General features: G+C 40.1%; 1 protein-coding gene across 2 annotated transcripts in view; it reads left to right on the top strand.

The window, feature by feature from the left end:
- Positions 1-18,921, top strand: part of cnksr2a (connector enhancer of kinase suppressor of Ras 2a) — a 184,965-nt gene that overhangs the window by 46,342 nt on the left and 119,702 nt on the right. For both annotated transcript variants that reach the window (XM_034165937.1, XM_034165928.1), the window contains exons 4-13: positions 809-896; positions 1,279-1,320; positions 3,209-3,328; positions 5,595-5,654; positions 6,466-6,534; positions 7,248-7,394; positions 8,515-8,627; positions 8,733-8,887; positions 10,825-10,914; positions 18,621-18,835. In XM_034165937.1, the coding sequence (XP_034021828.1) occupies positions 809-896; positions 1,279-1,320; positions 3,209-3,328; positions 5,595-5,654; positions 6,466-6,534; positions 7,248-7,394; positions 8,515-8,627; positions 8,733-8,887; positions 10,825-10,914; positions 18,621-18,835 (1,099 nt within the window). The remainder of the gene's footprint in view (positions 1-808; positions 897-1,278; positions 1,321-3,208; positions 3,329-5,594; positions 5,655-6,465; positions 6,535-7,247; positions 7,395-8,514; positions 8,628-8,732; positions 8,888-10,824; positions 10,915-18,620; positions 18,836-18,921) is intronic.

Below are 18,921 nucleotides of genomic sequence, written 5' to 3'. Positions count from 1 at the left end.
GGCGATCAGATGCCGTCGTAGTTCGGACCATAAACGATGCCAACTTGCGATCCGGTGGCGTTATTCCCATGACCATCCTTGTTTACTTGGCTGATAGCAGCCAGCCATTTATCCCTTCTGTCTGGACTTGTGTGGTGCTTTGGGAGCGCGAAAAAACGCACTTTTCGATCTTTTAACTTATCGTGGTTGGTACAGCCAACTGCAACACACGATCATGGCATTCTCTGTGAAAACTGGTGTATATTAAGTAGAAAAAAACATGGCAGAACCATGCGAACGCGATGGACATCAAGTAGGAAATGAGCGTGACAGCGGTTTGTTTTCAGCGACTTGCTGGTCACTATGTGCATTGCTATGTGCGCATGTATCAAGGACCCAGATGTGCGAACGTACCTATAAAGAAAAAACTGTGACCTGGAGATCACCTGCCCTGCTCCACCCACTGCTAATCAATCAGATCAGTGGTGCTCAGCCAATCAGGAGCTGGGAAACACCAGACTAGTTAATCAGTTGTGGTTGCAGCAGCAGGTAAAGGAGGCAGGGTTAGTGAGCCTTTAAATCGAGACATTTCTTTAAACTGCAGCTGCACGTTTTGCTGCCTGCTGTGCAGTGTAACGTCTCCAGGCAGCGTTGGCTGCACGCAGTCTGGTTTGTCTTTTCAAGCTGTGCAGCGCACTTTAGTAAAAACACCTTTGCATTGCGTGTTCATCGTGGCTGTGCTTGTGCATGTGCGTGCACAGTGTGAGTGCACATGACCTAATGAGGCAGAAACATTTGATTCTGTACGCTTGTTATCTGTTCCTCGCAGGTCTCCGTTTGCTGCAGTGGCAGACTATTCAGTAACCAGAAATAATGTCATTCAGCTGTGCCTGGAGCTCACCACCATCGTGCAGCAGGTGCGTGGAATTGTCTGCCTGTGTTCTCAAGGCTGATCGCTGTTATTCTTTAAGTGTGTGGTGGAGGGGACCTGCCGTGGCTTGTCATGTCCCCTCAGAATGTTACATGCGGGTGTGCGGTGGCGGCGGCAGCCCGAAACACTCCCCACATCCTTCAGCCAGACTTGATGCTTTGCTGTTTCAATGCTCACAGTCTGTCTTTTCTGTGACTGATGTGTGTATAAATAAAAGATTAATGTCTGTGTTGTGTGAGTGGGTGTGTTGCTGCAATCCGTGAGTTTATTGTGTGTGCAGGCCTCAACGGCGCACAGCATTAGGATGGTGTGTATGTGCCGCACAGGATGTTCTGCTCACAGTACATTAAATTTTGCTTGTCTTTCAGGACTGTACGGTGTTTGAGACGGAGAACAAAATCCTTCATGTGGTGAGTCTTTAGTCAGCTGCTCTTAAAGAAGTTACATTGTACTTTTGTTGTTCACTTTGTGTGTTAAGGTCCCTGTAATAAACACTAGTTAATTAATGATAAGACCCTATCATTAGGGTCATTACGGCCATAAGCCGATTAGAAGCCTAGGCTGTTTTCTCTGGGACATCTCTAGAGGTGTATAAGTGTCATAAGATGAAGAATAGTTCCTATTGCAGTTTTTCAGTGGATTGAGGAAAGCAAGTAAGTACATTTCACCTGTTTAATTTGAAGTAGAATGCTTGGTGAATGCAACACTCCATCTTTCAATTCCTGAAAATATTCTTACCTCATTTTAATTATTTGTAAGCGAGCGAATAGTTGGGATACAATTCAGATGTAGCATGCCACCACTATCTCACATATCCTTTGGCCTGGACCTCAACAGATGACATGTCTATGTATACCCACATACGCCACGAAAATTCTTATTTTGCAACAACAGACTTTGTAAAATGGGTCCTGGTGTACAATGCATCCTGGAAGTATTCACACTTTTTCCACATTTTTTATGTTACAGACTAATTACAAAATAGATTAAATTAATTTTTCTCCTACACATAATACCCCATAATGACAGCGTGAAAAAAAAAATTTTAGACTGGCAAAGGCTGTGAATACTTATGCACATGTGATTTCTTAGTTTTTTATTTTGAATAAATTTGTAAAGATGTCAAAAAACCTTTTTTCATGTTGTCATTATGGGGTATTGTGAGTAGAATTTTGACAAAAAAAAATGATATACTCTATTTTGAAATAAAGCTGTAACATAAAATGTGGAAGAAGTGAAGTGCTCTGAATACTTTCTGGATCCACTCTATATTTGTACAATTCCATGGGACCTCGAATGCCACATGTCTGCTATGTTCTTTGAATTTTCCCCAGATGTTATTCATCTTCAGGCTTTCATCATCATCTTGTGCTCTGGAAAACATTGATTGCCCCTTTTCACCATTTTCTGGACTGAACAACTAATCAATGAATTGATAGGTTAATCAATCATTTATGAGAATAACCGCTGGTTGCAACCCTAGTTAAAACCCTTCCCAGATTCTAAAATTATTTATAACAGCATTCCAGAAAACATTTATCGTCATTTGTCAGTCTGTCATTCAGATATGAGAAAACTTCATCAACTGGACTTGTTCAATTTTTAAAACCTGGGGAATCCACTGGCATTAGTTACTAAACTACATATTGGCATGGAATGTTTTCCCTTTACTGAGCTTTTTTTAGAGCTTTTTTATGCAATTGCTACATAAGAAACTGTGCATTTATTAGCATTTAACTAAGGACGTATTAACATTGAACTATGCCTTTTGCAACTAAAAACAAAAGCTTTGCCATATAATCTTAAATGTGTTTATGATGCTATTCCTAACACTTACATTCTGTTATTAAAACATAATGATAATAAGCATTATATAAGGAGTTATAAAGGTCTTATTACCAGTTAACTAATGCTTGTTACAAGGACTTTAACATAAAGTATCACCATACATTTTGTCTGTCAAAAACCTCTATGATATTTGAGTCCACATGGTTCTCTGCTCTGCTTCTGCCAAAAGTAATGGAGTAAAAATCAGCCTCAAGTCAAGGGCTTACAACATCACAAGAAGATTATGCTGATGTAGTGAACTTTTATATTGCATGTAGTTTTTTTTTTCTTTGTGCAATTGTTCAAATATTCTCCTGAGAAGAAGAGAACCTGGCTGGTGGTTCTTGCAGAATTTAAGCCTTTTCTCCAATTGTATGATTATACACAAGTCCAAACTGTGACACAAACCATAACAGGGGACAGGGAAAGATTGTCATTTTACTTAACAAATGTCTCCTTATGTTCCTGCAGTGTAAAACTCTGTCGGAGGTGTGCGAACACATTGTGTGCGTATCGTCGGACCCACTGGTTTCTCAATCAGCCCACCTCGAACTCGTCCATCTCACCAACATCAAACCCTCTGAAGGCCTGGTAAGGCCTGTGCGCCGTGTTATATGGGGGTATATCTGTTTGTGTGGGTAGTTCAGGTTTTGTTTGTTTGTGCATATGCTGGTCACGCTGTATATGAATCATTGAAGGTTTATGGGTGTGAGCATGCAGATCCCTGATAAACCATTATATTTCCACAATACGTTAGTGTCAGTTAAAATATCTCTTTGGTAGCTTCTACAGCGGTTGAGTCATCAAAACAAAGGTGTGTCAAAGCTGTCAAAGGCGGTTTTATTTTGTCCACGTCTGCGCATTTCATACAAATGGGGCTACTGGACTGTTTGAACATTTTTGCTAGTTTGTGACTTTGCAGATGTAATTCCATGAAGGATATTGAACCTGAGTACGGAGGTCCTCTTTGCCATCACACCTCCTGCAAAGCAAGACTATTGCTAAACAATGTCCAAAATATTAGTGGGTATCGTCTTAGCCTGTTATGATAGATCATCAAAGAAACAACAAAATAATAACAATAATAAATGTGTTTCCTACATTAAATATGTCCTAAATTGGCTCTGAGATACATTGGTACCACTGCTTAACCCTCAATTCTGAACTGTGAATTGGATGAGAGTCTAGCAGTCTACTTGTATGATGCTAGTCCAACGTAGGGTACTTCCCCAGCCAAAGACAGATCAGGTCTGGGTGCTGGTGGCATTCATCACCTCATCCACCACACCAGTCTTCAGGGTCCTGGTGTTTCCTGTCTTATTTTGTTGGTGTGAGAATTGGATGCTAACTGGTGACCTTAACCAACAACTAGATGTTTATGGTACTGGGTCTCTTTGGAGGATCCTTGGGTACCACTGGAATGACTGTGTGTGAACGTCACGGTTACTAAGATAATGAGTATCACTTGTCTTATGAGGGATTGTCAGCCATCTGTGGCACGTTTCTCTGGGTGTGATCCAGAATCCAAGTACCTCGGTGTTGAGGATCCCAAAAACCACAGAGGACCAAGGGGGAGGTCCACATGAAGATAGATGGTTACTTTTAACTAGTGGAGGTGAACTGGTCTGCCTGGGTGGTTGTCATCCAGGACCCAAGATAGTTCTGTGGTGTAGTGGATGTGGCAACATGTATCACCAGCACATGCTCACATGACCTTCATCATAACACATCATAATGTCACTACACTGCACATTCTCAAATTTAAAAAAATTTATTTTTTGAAGAACAATTTATTGCTGTATGGTTTGCACTCATTTTTAAAGTACTATTACAATCCATTTCTCTCAAGCTTTGTGGTGGCTATCATATTAGCTAACTATATCTGAAACGTATTACCTACATATTTGCTACCGGCTGTATGTCCCCAACTTTTATAAAATTAGCGAAGTGATAGGTGTTTGAAAGCAAATCATTATGATTTGCAGTTAGTTTTGCAAGATAAAAATACAATTATTTCAGAAATGGGTAATTATTGTTGGCTAGCAACTGTGCTATGTATTATCTAGAGAGCTATTGTGGTCTGCTCATTTTTCTTAAAGTAATTGTAGCTTATTGTGGTTCATCGGTTTATATATATATATATATATATATATATATATATATATATATATATATATATATATATATATATATATATATATATATATATATATATATATATATATATATATATATATATATATATATATATATATATATATATCACAACTATATTAGGTAACTATGTCCTCAAATTTGATCAAATTCTGCCTTACTGAAGGTAAAGGTGTTGGAAAGCAAATATGATTTGGCTGGCAGCATTAGCTTGTTATGGGCTGCTCATTTCTCAACCTTATGGTGGCGGTTATCTATCCTAAATGTAATATCATACCTATATTAGCTTAGCAGGGTGTTTGAACAACAAATCATTATGATTTACACTTTCTTTTACACAACAAATTTCCTTCACAAATTGGTAATTGCTAGCGAGTAGCTGTGTTACTTATTAAATAGTTACCTATTGTGGGCTGCTCATTTTTCTCTATGCTAGCTGTCGTGGTTAGCTATGTTGTGCTTCCAAATTTACAAAATTCTCCCCTACAGAAGACAAATTTCTTCTGAAACAGGTGTAAGATATTACTGGATAATAATAACTCCTGAAAAATAAAGTGATATGATGATGACACAGGTGGTCATAAGTGGTGAAACTGACATTCCATCGCATTAGTATAAGAGTGTGTAAGTTACAGTTGCTTATAATGCATTCATTTTACTTATTTCCTCTTTTTCTTTTCCGGTTCTGTTTTACTTTTTACAGGGAATGTACATCAAATCAACCTATGACGGCTTACATGTGATCACAGGAACTACCGAAGGGGTGAGAGGGCTCATTTTCCACAAATAATTACTGAATGTCACAGAACCGAGCGGATATGTAACTTTATTGCCGTTGCGACGGAGGCTATGTGATCATGGCTGTCTCATTTTTAGTGTACAAGATACTCTAAATTTAATGTGATGTCATTAAAGTCATACAATTAATGTGATGTAGTCATGTGAAGTGAGTGATGTCATTAGGATCATGTCATAAGTTGCTCTGTCTTTTCATGTGATGTCACGAATCTGATGTAATTGTGATGTTGACTGGCTGAGATGTCAATGTGCAACATGATATAAATAGGATGTAATAACGGTGTGTGACACACACACACACACACACACACACACACACACACACACACACACACACACACACACACACACACACACACACACACACACACACACACACACACACAATGCTAATTGTAAGATTAGTCTTGGTTTTGCTGAAACTAATGTGAAAAAAATTTACCTTTTTTTTTTTTTTTTTTTTTTTAGCATTTTCAATTCACAATTTTTTAATTGTTTTAAAACTTCCCACAAAAAACAACATATATTTCATTTCACCCATCTGAAGGTTAAAAAGATTACAAAACCAATCCAGACTGCCTGCAATCTGACTTCTGAATCTATGAACGTGTATCAGGTTTAATGAGCAAAGCTGCAATCCTTTCCCTCTGTTATATTATAGTTTTGTTGTTGTTTAAATTAGTTTATAGAAAAAAAGCATTGCTGTTTGGTAAATGCACAGATCAATAAGCTCAAATCAATTAACAGCCGACTTGGGTTTCTCTGTGCACGTCTAGTCTCCGGCTGATCACTGTAAGAAGATCCATGCAGGAGATGAAGTCATACAAGTCAACCATCAGACTGTGGTGAGTTTATAGTGTGCACACTTATTTATTTCTGGACACGGGCAATTGTATACTTGTGTTATTTTTCTCTGTGTTCCATCAGTTGAAGATGAAACCGTATACTTTAGCACAGTTTGTCATGTATACTATTAATGTAATTACATCCAAATTAGATTAAATTACTGCACGTTTTCCTTTTGGGCCCACACTTTACGGGACAAAACATAATTAGCTGCTGAGCAGCCAGCTGTGATTTATTCCATCATTATTTCACTTATAAGTCAGTAGATAAATAGTGAAGAACTAATGTCAAGTCCCCCTTTGGGTATCTGGGTTTCCACCCCGGGAAGCTGGAGTAGAGCTGCTGTTTCTTCACATTGAAAGGAGCCAGCTGAGGTGGTTCGGGCCCCTGGGGAGAATTCCCCCCAGGGCCATCTTCCAGACATGTCCAAATGGGAGGAGGCCTCGGAGAAGACCCAGTGTATATTTATACATGCTTGTACAGAGACAGTACAGTTCAATCTGGAGTCATATTCCTTGTATTCCTAGAAGATACTTGGTGAATTCTGATTCTGCTCTCGATCAGTAAGTGAGATACAATCATAACAGCATGAAATGTCTGTTTTTTTTAGTTAACAGGTTTTGATTTTTTTTATTTATTTATATTTTTTTGATCCAGGAGATGATATTTATCCTGTAGGTCATGATGACCCTCCATCCCGTTCCATCCACAGGTGGGCTGGCAGTTGCGGAACCTGGTTGGCTCTCTGAGGGCTGACAAAGGCGTTGTGTCCCTAACACTGAAGAAGCGTCCCCAGAGTACGCTCAGCTCCGCTCCTGCACTGCTAAAGAATATGCGCTGGAAACCGCTGGCTCTGCAGGTACGATCATCTCTACCTTTACAGACTTCTACAAACCGCTGCACCCTCACAGAATTCCCCACAGCACTCCCTGTCCCAATATGATTTCTGCAAGTGAGAAATTAGGTCATGATGCTGCAGTTTAGCGCAGTTCTGATCACTCAATGGACTGCGGTGGAAGGTCCTATACTGTATTCCATGCCAGCAAAGAATTTTAAACATACCTCTGCTTTTATTACAATGAGAGACACATATATAAGTGGAAACAGAAACTGCAGCGTAACTTTCTTTTGTCTTTGTTGTAGTTTTTGACTTTGTCTGCTAATGGGCATTTTAAAAGTGTCATGAATGACATTTTAAACATTAGTATAGCAATCAACAACTGTTTATATGTAAAAATGTAGTAGCTTAATGTTCTATGCACAAAATGAAGCAACACTCCCTCTGTGCCCAGAGCTTTTCTGTCCCCTGTTTTCATTTTTAGTCTGGCTACACATGCATGTTTATTGCATGAGATTGTCACCGTCAAAGTCGGGAAGCTTTGTTTACATACTGAGGTCTGGTGCATGCACAACATCTGGTAGCAGAAAACCAATTTATAGTGCCTTTTAAATGAGCTAGCTAAGCTAGCTGCTCACTGCACAGTTACAGCCATCATGCATATTTATGTCCTGCTATGTCATGCAATGTACTCTTAGACAAAACCCATAAAAAAAAATTGGTGATGTACGTGTAAAAAGTGATGTTTCCTTGCGGAATTGAACCCATGACTCAGGACTGATCTGTAGTGTGTTATGACAATAGACATAACGTAACCCAAGCTAACAGACATGGCTATAACCTTTACTCACTGTAGCCTTGCATCTGTGACAGTAGACGCATTAGGTAGCCCCAACCTTTCTTTGCGCTCCCACTGATTGGTTAATAGATATACAACGCAGTCAGATTAGAATGTTTTTCTTTTGAAATTGGTCATAAATTTGCCAAATTAACCATTGGTGGTGTATCTTACTGGTCCACTGTGGTATTGTCAGATCCAAGTATCAAAATCACAATTTCACCGGAGTTTAACTCCAAAATGCTCAAAACGCCAAAAAAACCTCAACATGATCATAACCATACAAACATCTGATTTCTGCAGCCAACAAGAAGTCCAAGCAGTAGCTCAGCCACACCATCAGGCACGCCCACCAAGAGCTCCGCCCTTCAGGACCTTTACATCCCTCCTCCACCAGCTGAGCCATACACACCCAGGTAAGTGGGTAACTCTAAAATGAAAAAGTTCAACTCTTGATGAAGCAGACATCACCGGGTGCTTTTACTTCTTTGCCAGTAGATCTGCCTCTTCTATTGCCATAGGGACGAGACAGGAACGCAGTCTGGAGACGAGGTATCACGTAACCACAGTGGCATCAGAGCTGCTAAGCGCGCTGAGTCACCAAACTCCTTCCTAGATCAAGAGTCCCTCCTGCGAGAAGAGGTGGAGTCTGTGTATTGCACCACGCCCACCTATGGTATGCAATTAGGAACAAAGGGCATTCAATTCCACATACAGTCAGGTCCATAAGTAGCTGGACAGCTGTACCATTTTTGTAATATGGCCTCTGTACACCACTGCAACAGAGTTTCAATGTAACAATTGTTATGTACTTGTAAGGTCTTTCAGCTTTAACTCCAGTTGTTTAACAAAAAAAAAATCCCATTATTCATTTGGGAATTATGGCCATTTTTAATCCCTCCATTCTCAGAGCCCATACATTATTGGACAAACTAAATGTAAGTATTAATATTAATGCAAATCATTATTTTTACAGCCAGTTTTTACTTTTTTAGAAAAGTCAGGGGATGGATACATGAACATTTCCTCCATTTTTTGGAATTCATTTACATCCATTGTTAAGCAGTCCAAACAGTATGGTACCGTAAGGTAAGGGAGTTCTCAAAAACTGACTGACCTTGCAAAAAAGGAGATGAGTGAGGGAAGCCTAAATTTTTCATATTTCTGGCTCTGGCTCCTTTGTAACTCGCGATGTATTCAGAAAGCTAGCACTAACACATCTTCAAACAACAACAACAAAAAACATCAAATATGTCTAAACACTATTGGATGAGCACAAACAAAGTAGTAATAAATACATACCCTGAAACACAACCACATTCCGCTGATTTTACCTCAGCAGCCATGAAAATTCAGTAAGGTATATCTTATATATTATATTCCAATTCTAAGGTGGAACTATGCTAGTATACTAAGGTATATTTAAATATCTAAAAAGGAGGAGTAAAATAGAAGAGTAGAAAAGAGTAGAGTAGAGCCACTTAGGTGCCTGGTCTTGAGAACCAGGGTTGGTTCTATGTAGAATATGTTCCATGTAGAATATCGTTCTGCTGTCTGGTGCTGCTCATCATACACATTGCTAACATAAATGGTGGTTGCCGGTTCAAATCCTGTGACCACTTAACAATTTTCCTGTTGAAATTGCGAATGGATGAATGTCGGCCCTGCACCCCAGGGCACCGTGGCGTAAGTGTTTGCGTGGTCATCTCAACAGTTGCACCTTGTTTTTGATGTTGCTTTGATTTCCTGTTTTCTGTTTCCTCATCTTTGTAAAACTTTGTAAAAGTCTTGTTATGGTTGTAAACCTTGTAATGGCGTAAGCAGTGGGCCACCCCTCTGAGTCTGGTCTGCTTGAGGTTTCTTCCTCAATATCCTCAGAGGGAGTTTTTCCTTAACATTGTCACCTGTGTGCTCGCTCTAGTGGTTGGTAAGGTTAGATCTTACTTGTGTGAAGCACCTTGAGGCAGCTTTGCTGCGATTTGGTGCTAAATAAATGAAATAAATTTAAATTTAGTTTGAACATGGCAGTCCACTCTCATCGCCCACCGTCACTTTCTCTCCAACTCTTCCTTGTCACACTTCTTCAAGATTTGATAAACTATTACAGCTTTCTCTGCAAGACTCACCAGCTCCCAGCGTAGTGCTCCACTGCAGAGAACACCCCTTACAGCAAGGCATTTTTTCAGATGTGGGACTGTCATATTCCTAAATGTTCACATTCATCCATGCCGACAGACTTCGAGTAAACGCATGTGGAAGTAACAGTAAACAAACTCTAAAAATGATTACAAAATAAAGCACATTAGCCAGGCGCTGCTCGGTGAAAATCATCAGTCTATGCTACCGCAAGTGCGTTGATCGTCTAAAAAAATAGATACTGACAATGCAATGCATTCTGGGTCAATTTTTCCTATATATGATAGGGAGAATTACAAAAAAATTGTCACTGCCAGTGTCCACCTGCATGTGGATCTGATTGTAACTTTCCTAAAAATCACCAAACCTTCCAATAAACCTGCAAACCACCCCTGAGTGAAAGTCTGTGCAGATTGGACATTTTTATCTGTAATTGTGTGTGTGTGTATGTGTGTGTGTGTGTGTGCATGCCTCCAGGTAGGTTGAGGCCCATCTCCATGCCTGTGGAGTGTAACTGGGTGAGCGACTACGAAGATACCGCCAAACTCAACCGAGAAAGTCGCCGAGGTGAGTGTGCGCATGTCGTGCGTTTATAGAACATGGGAACATGTGAAAGATTTGTCTAAATGCCCCTGTCTCCCTGCACGATGCAGAGATCCCTGCGCTTCTGTCACTTTCTCTCGTTCTGCCTCTGTGATGCTAATCACAGTGTGAGGAAATAAGAAGAGAAAAAGAAGGTAGTGAGCTCGCACAAATCAGGGAACATCAAAGACAGGAATAATGAACGCGATCTGGCAGAAGGGAAAGAGGCAGAAGATGTGAGAGGCAGGGAAAAAATAAAAAGGCTATTCTCCCTGACCTCCACCTGAATCACTCCCACAGTTTCCATGGTGACACTGATAGCAGCAGCTTTTGGTGTCTCACTTTCCGCTGGCCGCTGCCTAGCAACCAGGGAAGGACGGGGTGGGAACTGGGAGCGAGGTAGTGAAACCTGAGTTTCCTCATGGGTGAAGCAGTGGAGCAAAGTTGGGTTCAAATCACTTGGAAGTAACCTGGGAATACGGATTCATCTATCACCTCCAAGAACAGGAATTCAGCCATTTGCACAACAGGAACGATATGAAAAGTCCAAGTTCTTTTCTAGGTGAATTTGCCGTGGGGTTTGCAGGTTTGACCCCTGATTGCTGCTGAGTGAGGAAGTATCACGTCCTGTATCATGCCCCGATGGATCCATATCAGGCTGATACGGATCCATCTGGGCATGATACAGGACGTGATACACAAACAGTGATAAGATATTTATCACATATTACAACAAAAATAAAGAACAAGAACCATATATCATATCACATGAATCATGACATTGAGTGATAGCTACGCACAGACTCAAATTTAACACAATATTTTCTGCAGAGGTGTAAAACTCCGGCTTCAGAAAGTAAAAATCCTCCATGTGTTGCTTCTACCTGTGTGCACCTAAAACAGGTGATCGCAATAACAGGGTTGGCAGGGTTACTTTAAAAATGTATTCCGATACAGTTACTAGTTACCTGTTGAAAAATGTAGTCAGTAACGTAATCCAAGTACCATAATATTAAAGTAATGTAATTTGATTACTTTCAATTACTTCTGGATTACTCCAATATCAAATATGTTAATACAGACAAAAGAACCTAAATATAAATAGTCTTGATCACATAGTACAGTTTATTAAGCAAAAATAAAACTTTCTTTTAAATGGCATGCTCTGTTTTACTTCACATTATGAATTAAGAGCGCCACAATATTGTTTTAAACACACCCAGTGTTCACCTGCTAAATTTTCAACAAAAAAAGCCAAACAAATGAAGGATAATGAAAACTCAGGTGTGTGCAGATGAATTTGTAATTAAAAGTGGCTTGCAGAACAATATACAAAACAAAAAAAAGTCTGCTACTTGTTCAGTAAACATAAAATGATCTTACTTTAGTCTTTCACATGGCATTCGCACCATGTTTAACATATCAGTCCACTTATTGAACTTTCAAAATAAGAACAGCAGCATAATGAAAACCATTAAGTAAATACTGTCAGTAAGGAGGCGTGATCGCCATTTTAATTCCAAGCAAGTTAGTGATTTGCGTGCATAGAAGTTCAAGAAACAGGTGGAATATGCCGGAAAGCTGCGCATGTTGGCAAAGCCACAAACGGAGGAACAAGGGAGACAATATTTCCTTCCATAAGTAAGTGGTTTTGGTTCTTCTCGTCACTTTGTCTGTGATATTTGGATAATAAACAGCTGTATGTCTCCTGCCGTACCTGAAACGCCCAATGACACGGACCATTAACTCTTCACTTATGTCTAGTTGATATTTTCCACTGCTAGACCAATGTCGAGTTAAAATACTTGTCTTTAGTGATTAAAATTGTTCGCCAAGACTGGGAATTTTTTTTTAATTTGCACCTTAAAATAATGAGATTATAATGACCCGCGCTGTGCCGCTCACAGTCACACCCACACATAGAGATGTGTACACACACCACTGACTTCATGAATGAAACTTGGTCAATAAAGGATAATTGTGTAAAAATATAATATGTATATAAATGTATTGTAATGGTTTTAGGAGCCGCACTGCGTTGAACAGAGCTGCTGCTGCAGGACGCCTCAGCTCAGCAGCCAGAACAGCGCAGAGCCGTGTAACTTTCAACACTAATATTTGAAAATGTGTGTGTGTCAGAGTAAGCTTAATAATTTCCTGACATAACTTAATGTAATTTAATTTACTGGCTTGATATCCAGGTCAAAATGACATTTTTACACGTATTTTGCGAGCATTTTTCTGAGTATGTTCAGTCACGGATCTCCAATGAAAATGCATTAACATCCGGGAACTTCATCAATATTTTGCCCAGTTAGGAGACGTCATGTCGCTGTGCATGAAGGGACATTTTCGTTTCAAAGAAAAAAAAAATTATATACAGATAATATCATAAAATGCATTAAAATTGTAATCCTGCGAACTAATCCCCATTTTTACTAAATATACCTGTAATCTGAATACGTCTTTTTTCTGTAATTGTAGCGGAATACAGTTCCATTTTTTTTGTATCCTAAGTACGTAACGCCGTTACATGTATTCCGTTACTCCCCAAGCCTGCTCAATAATGAGCTTGTCATCCTGCCTGAAGAGCTGAATTACAATCAGCTTGATTATTGTTTATCATCCCTATATTTTTTTTTTGTATCTCACAAGGTGTGGTTTACTAGTATAGGGCAGATTTTTGTTGTAATATGTGATGACTAAAGTTATTAAACTTTGGGTAGCATAGCCCCCAGACATCGAACATCGAAATCTTTTTAAAAAAGAAACAAACTGGATATGATATTTTGGAGAGACAGTGGAAGAAAGACTGCATTTCTATCTAATAGATGCTCAAAGCACTTTGCTGTGATGCCTCACATTTACTTCCCCAGGCAAGACCAGTACCCATTTTTACAGTTAGGTTGACTGAAACAATGCAGATTAAGTGTCTCATGCATGGACACAGAAGCATGAGCAGGGTTCAAACACAGATATACATGGGTGATTCTTTAACTATGGGCACTATTGGCCTTGTTAATGTAATTTCCACCACACCATTGCCTTACAATATAAAGCACCTTGGGGCAACTGTTTGTTGTGATTTGGCGCTATATACATGTGCTCTGATGTCACTGTTTATCTCCATAGAAACTACCCAAACAATCTTTCATGCAAACTCTTTAAAGGGACATTACAGTGTTGTGGTGGAAATTACGGCAATAGTGTGGGACAACTACATTTTGTTTAAAAAAATCACAACAGTTGTATGACATTGAATACCCCAATTATATTTTGATTATTTTACTGATATTTTATTCAGAGATATTTTAAAACATTAGAAAAAACGTTTTTTTTACCATTCATTTTTATCATTGAAGATCAAAAGTCTGGGTGTGGGACAAGCACAAAACGGCAATATTTGCATATAATGATGCTGAAAAAAGGTGAAAAAGTCATCATAGACTACTAGAACAAATTTCTTAAAACACTTTCATTGTAAAGATAACTATAAAAGTGTGAAATTTCCCCTTTTTTCTGTTTTTCATACAATATGATCAAAGGACATAATAAGTGCCCGTAGTCTAAGAATTACCCACATATTGGTTGAACAGCTACTTACCCACTGAGCTACCCACTCTAGACTGGGTACCTGTACAGGAATTAGGCTTCCAGTATATATAGACCAGGAGGGCTAGTATTACAGTGTTACTACCTCATAGTATAGGACTGATGTTTCTAGGCTATGGCAAGGTATATCATATTTCAAAGACTGTCATCTGCATTTTGATGAAACTGAGTAATGTTTTAATGAAGAACTGTGAGAACCATAGTTCATTGTTCATTGTTCTCACTCCTGGATTCATTCTTTCTTCTCACATATCATTCATACACTATATGTGGCAGAATGTCTCTATGTGAGACTGAGAACGTCTATGTACTGTATGTAACATACTGGCGTCTGTATGTGAGAGAGACAATTTGAGCAAAAGAATTTCTTCATATGGCTGTGAGAATTTACAGTGAGGAAAATAAGTATTTGACCCCCTGTCAGTTTTGCAGGTTTTCCCGCCTACAAAGTGTGGAGAGGTCTGTAATTTTTATTATAGGTACACTTCAACTGTGAGAGACAGAATCTAAAAAAAAAAAAAAAAAAAAAAAATCCAGAAAATCACATTCTATGATTTTTAAATAATTAATTTGCATTGTATTGCATAAAATAAGTATTTGACCCCCAAGAAAAACAGAGCTTAACAACTGGTACAGAAACATTTGTCTTCCATTACAGAGGTCAAACGTTTCCTGTAGTTTTTCACCAGGTTTACACACACTGCAGCAGGAATTTTGGTCCACTCCTCCATACAGATCTTCTCCAGATCTTTCAGGTTTGGAGTTTCAGCTCCCTCCAAAGATTTTCTATTGAGTTCAGGTCTGGAGACTGGCCAGGCCACTCCAAGACCTTGAAATGCTTCTTACGGAGCCCCGCCTTAGTTGCCCTGGCTGTGTGTTTGGGGTCATTGTCATGCTGGAAGACCCAGTCATGACCCATCTTCAATGCTCTTACTGAGGAAGGAGGTTGTTTGCCAAAATCTCACAATACATGACCCCATCCATCCTCCCTTCAATACGGTGCAGTCGTCCTCTCCCCTTTGCAGAAGAGCACCCCCAGAGTATGATGTTTCCACCCCCATGCTTCACGGTTGGGATGGTTTTCTTGGGGTTGTTCTCATCCTCTAAACATGGTAAGTGGAGTTGATTCCAAAAAGCTCTATTCTGGTCTCATCTGACCACATGACCTTCTTCCATGCCTCCTCTGGATCATCCAGATGGTCACTGGTAAACTTCAAATGGGCCTGGACATGTGCTGGTTTGAGCAGGGGGACCCTGATGCCCTGCAGGATTTTAAACCATGACAGCATCATGTGTTACTAATGTAATCTTTGTGACTGTGGTCCCAGCTCTCTTCAGGTCATTGACCAGGTCCTCCTGTGTAGTTCTGAGCTTTCTCAGAATCATCCTTACCCCACACAGTGAGATCTTGCATGGAATCCCAGACCGAGGGAGATTGACAGTCATCTTGTGTTTCTTCCACTTTCTAATAAATAATCATAACAGTTGTTGTCTTCTACCAAGCTGTTGTCCTGTAGTCCATCCCAGCCTTGTCCCTGGTGTCCTTAGACAGCTCTTTGGTCTTGGCATTGGTGGACAGGTTGGAGTGTGATTGATTGAGTGTGTGAACAGGTGACTTTTATACAGGTAACAAGTTCAAACAGGTGCAATTAATACAGGTAAAGAGTGCAGAATAAGAGGGCTTCTTAAACAGAAGTTAACAGGTCTTTGTGAGCCAGAATTCTTGCTGGTTAGTAGGGGGTCAAATACTTATTTCATGCAATAAAATGCAAATAAATTCTAAAAAAAAAATCATACAATGTGATTTTCTGGATTTTTTTTATTTTTATTCTGTCTCTCACAGTTGAAGTGTACCTACGATAGAAATTACAGACCTCTCCATTTTTTGTAGGTGGGAAAACCTGCAAAACTGACAGGGGATCAAATACTTATTTTTCTCACTGTATGTAAGGCTGAAAATCTGTGAGAGTCAGAATGCACGTGAATGAAAATGTCTGTGAGAGTAAAAATGTATGTACACTCAACAAAAAATATAAACGCAACACTTTTGGTTTTGCTCCCATTTTGTATGAGATGAACTCAAAGATCTAAAACTTTTTCCACATACACAATATCACCATTTCCCTCAAATATTGTTCACAAACCAGTCTAAATCTGTGATAGTGAGCACTTCTCCTTTGCTGAGATAATCCATCCCACCTCACAGGTGTGCCATATCAAGATGCTGATTAGACACCATGATTAGTGCACAGGTGTGCCTTAGACTGCCCACAATAAAAGGCCACTCTGAAAGGTGCAGTTTTGTTTTATTGGGGGGGGGATACCAGTCAGTATCTGGTGTGACCACCATTTGCCTCATGCAGTGCAACACATCTCTTTCACATAGAGTTGATCAGGTTGTCAATTGTGGCCTGTGGAATGTTGGTCCACTCCTCTTCAATGGCTGTGTGAAGTTGCTGGATATTGGCAGGAACTGGTACATGCTGTCGTATACGCCGGTCCAGAGCATCCCAAACATGCTCAATGGGTGACATGTCCGGTGAGTATGCCGGCCATGCAAGAACTGGGACATTTTCAGCTTCCAAGAATTGTGTACAGATCCTTGCAACATGGGGCCATGCATTATCCAGCTGCAACATGAGGTGATGTTCTTGGATGTATGGCACAACAATGGGCCTCAGGATCTCGTCACGGTATCTCTGTGCATTCAAAATGCCATCAATAAAATGCACCTGTGTTCTTCGTCCATAACAGACGCCTGCCCATACCATAACCCCACCGCCACCATGGGCCACTCGATCCACAACATTGACATCAGAAAACCGCTCACCCACACGATGCCACACACGCTGTCTGCCATCTGCCCTGGACAGTGTGAACCGGGATTCATCCGTGAAGAGAACACCTCTCCAACGTGCCAAACACCAGCGAATGTGAGCATTTGCCCACTCAAGTCGGTTACGACGACGAACTGGAGTCAGGTCGAGACCCCGATGAGGACGACGAGCATGCAGATGAGCTTCCCTGAGACGGTTTCTGACAGTTTGTGCAGAAATTCTTTGGTTATGCAAACCGATTGTTTCAGCAGCTGTCCGAGTGGCTGGTCCCAGACGATCTTGGAGGTTGATCCTGTGAGGTGGGATGGATTATCTCAGCAAAGGAGAAGTGCTCACTATCACAGATTTAGACTGGTTTGTGAACAATATTTGAGGGAAATGGTGATATTGTGTATGTGGAAAAGGTTTTAGATCTTTGAGTTCATCTCATACAAAATGGGAGCAAAACCAAGAGTGTTGCGTTTATATTTTTATTGAGTGTATGTGAAGGTGAGAATGCCTTTATGTGACAGTGAAAATGTAGGTGACTATGAGTAAGAATGTGTGTGAGAAAGTGAGGATGTATGTGAGAATGCCTGTGTGTGAGTGACAGTGAGCATTTTAATGTCTGGTTGAGCGTGAGAAGGCATGTGAAAGTGAGATTGTCTTTATGTGACAGTAAAAATGTATGCAACTGAGTAAGAATGTGTGTGCAAAAGTGAGATATGTGAGAATGCCTGTGTGTGAGTGACAGTGAGCATGTTAATGTCTGGTTTAGCATGAGAAGGCACATGAAAGTGAGAATGTCTTTATGAATTCCTGTGTGTGAGATACAGTGCCTTTGCATGAGCTCACATGTGAAAATGACAATGCATGTGAGTGACAGTTTCTTTTATGTGAAAGTGACAGTGTGTGGGAGTGAGAATATCTGTATGAGAGAATGAGGATGTGTGTGAGACTGAGAAGGCAAGTGAAGGTGAGAATATATGTAAGTGAGAATGTCTCTGTCTGAGAGTGACAGTGTCTGTCTGTTGGTGAGAGTGCATGTGAGAGTAAGTGTGCATGCGAGTGCAGTGTCTGTGAGTGACAACACTTATAGTGAAACTGTATGGAGACACAATACATAATATAGTGTACCACAACATGATCAAGTGTACCGACAGCGATAATGTGTTTGGTGTAATTAAAATTATTTATTCATGATACTGCAGACATTCTGTATTTTGTCAAATAATAATACTGCATTTAATGACTGTTCCATAGAAGCGTCACTCATGCGGTACGTGGGATTGTCTGGCGGTGAGGAGAGACCCATCTCTGACGACTATTCCTCCCACACTGCACGTCCAGGCAAACGGTCCAGTGACACAGCAAAGCGCGCAAAGAGGCGGAGCCACCACAGCCAAAGCCCCTCCCACTACGTCCTCCAGGCAAATCAAAGGGATTCTCCACCGAGAGACCCGGCTTCCATATATCACGTAGGTCCATTTTTACCGCCGATGAGGAGGTTATGTTTTCACCACCATATTTGTTTGTTTGTTTGTTGGCATGATTACACAATAAC

This window comes from Thalassophryne amazonica, chromosome 1 (genome assembly GCF_902500255.1).
Source record: "Thalassophryne amazonica chromosome 1, fThaAma1.1, whole genome shotgun sequence".
Taxonomy (NCBI): Eukaryota; Metazoa; Chordata; class Actinopteri; order Batrachoidiformes; family Batrachoididae; genus Thalassophryne; species Thalassophryne amazonica.
The sequence above is the reverse complement of the archived record's forward strand: the minus strand, read 5'-3'. Positions and strand labels throughout refer to the sequence as shown.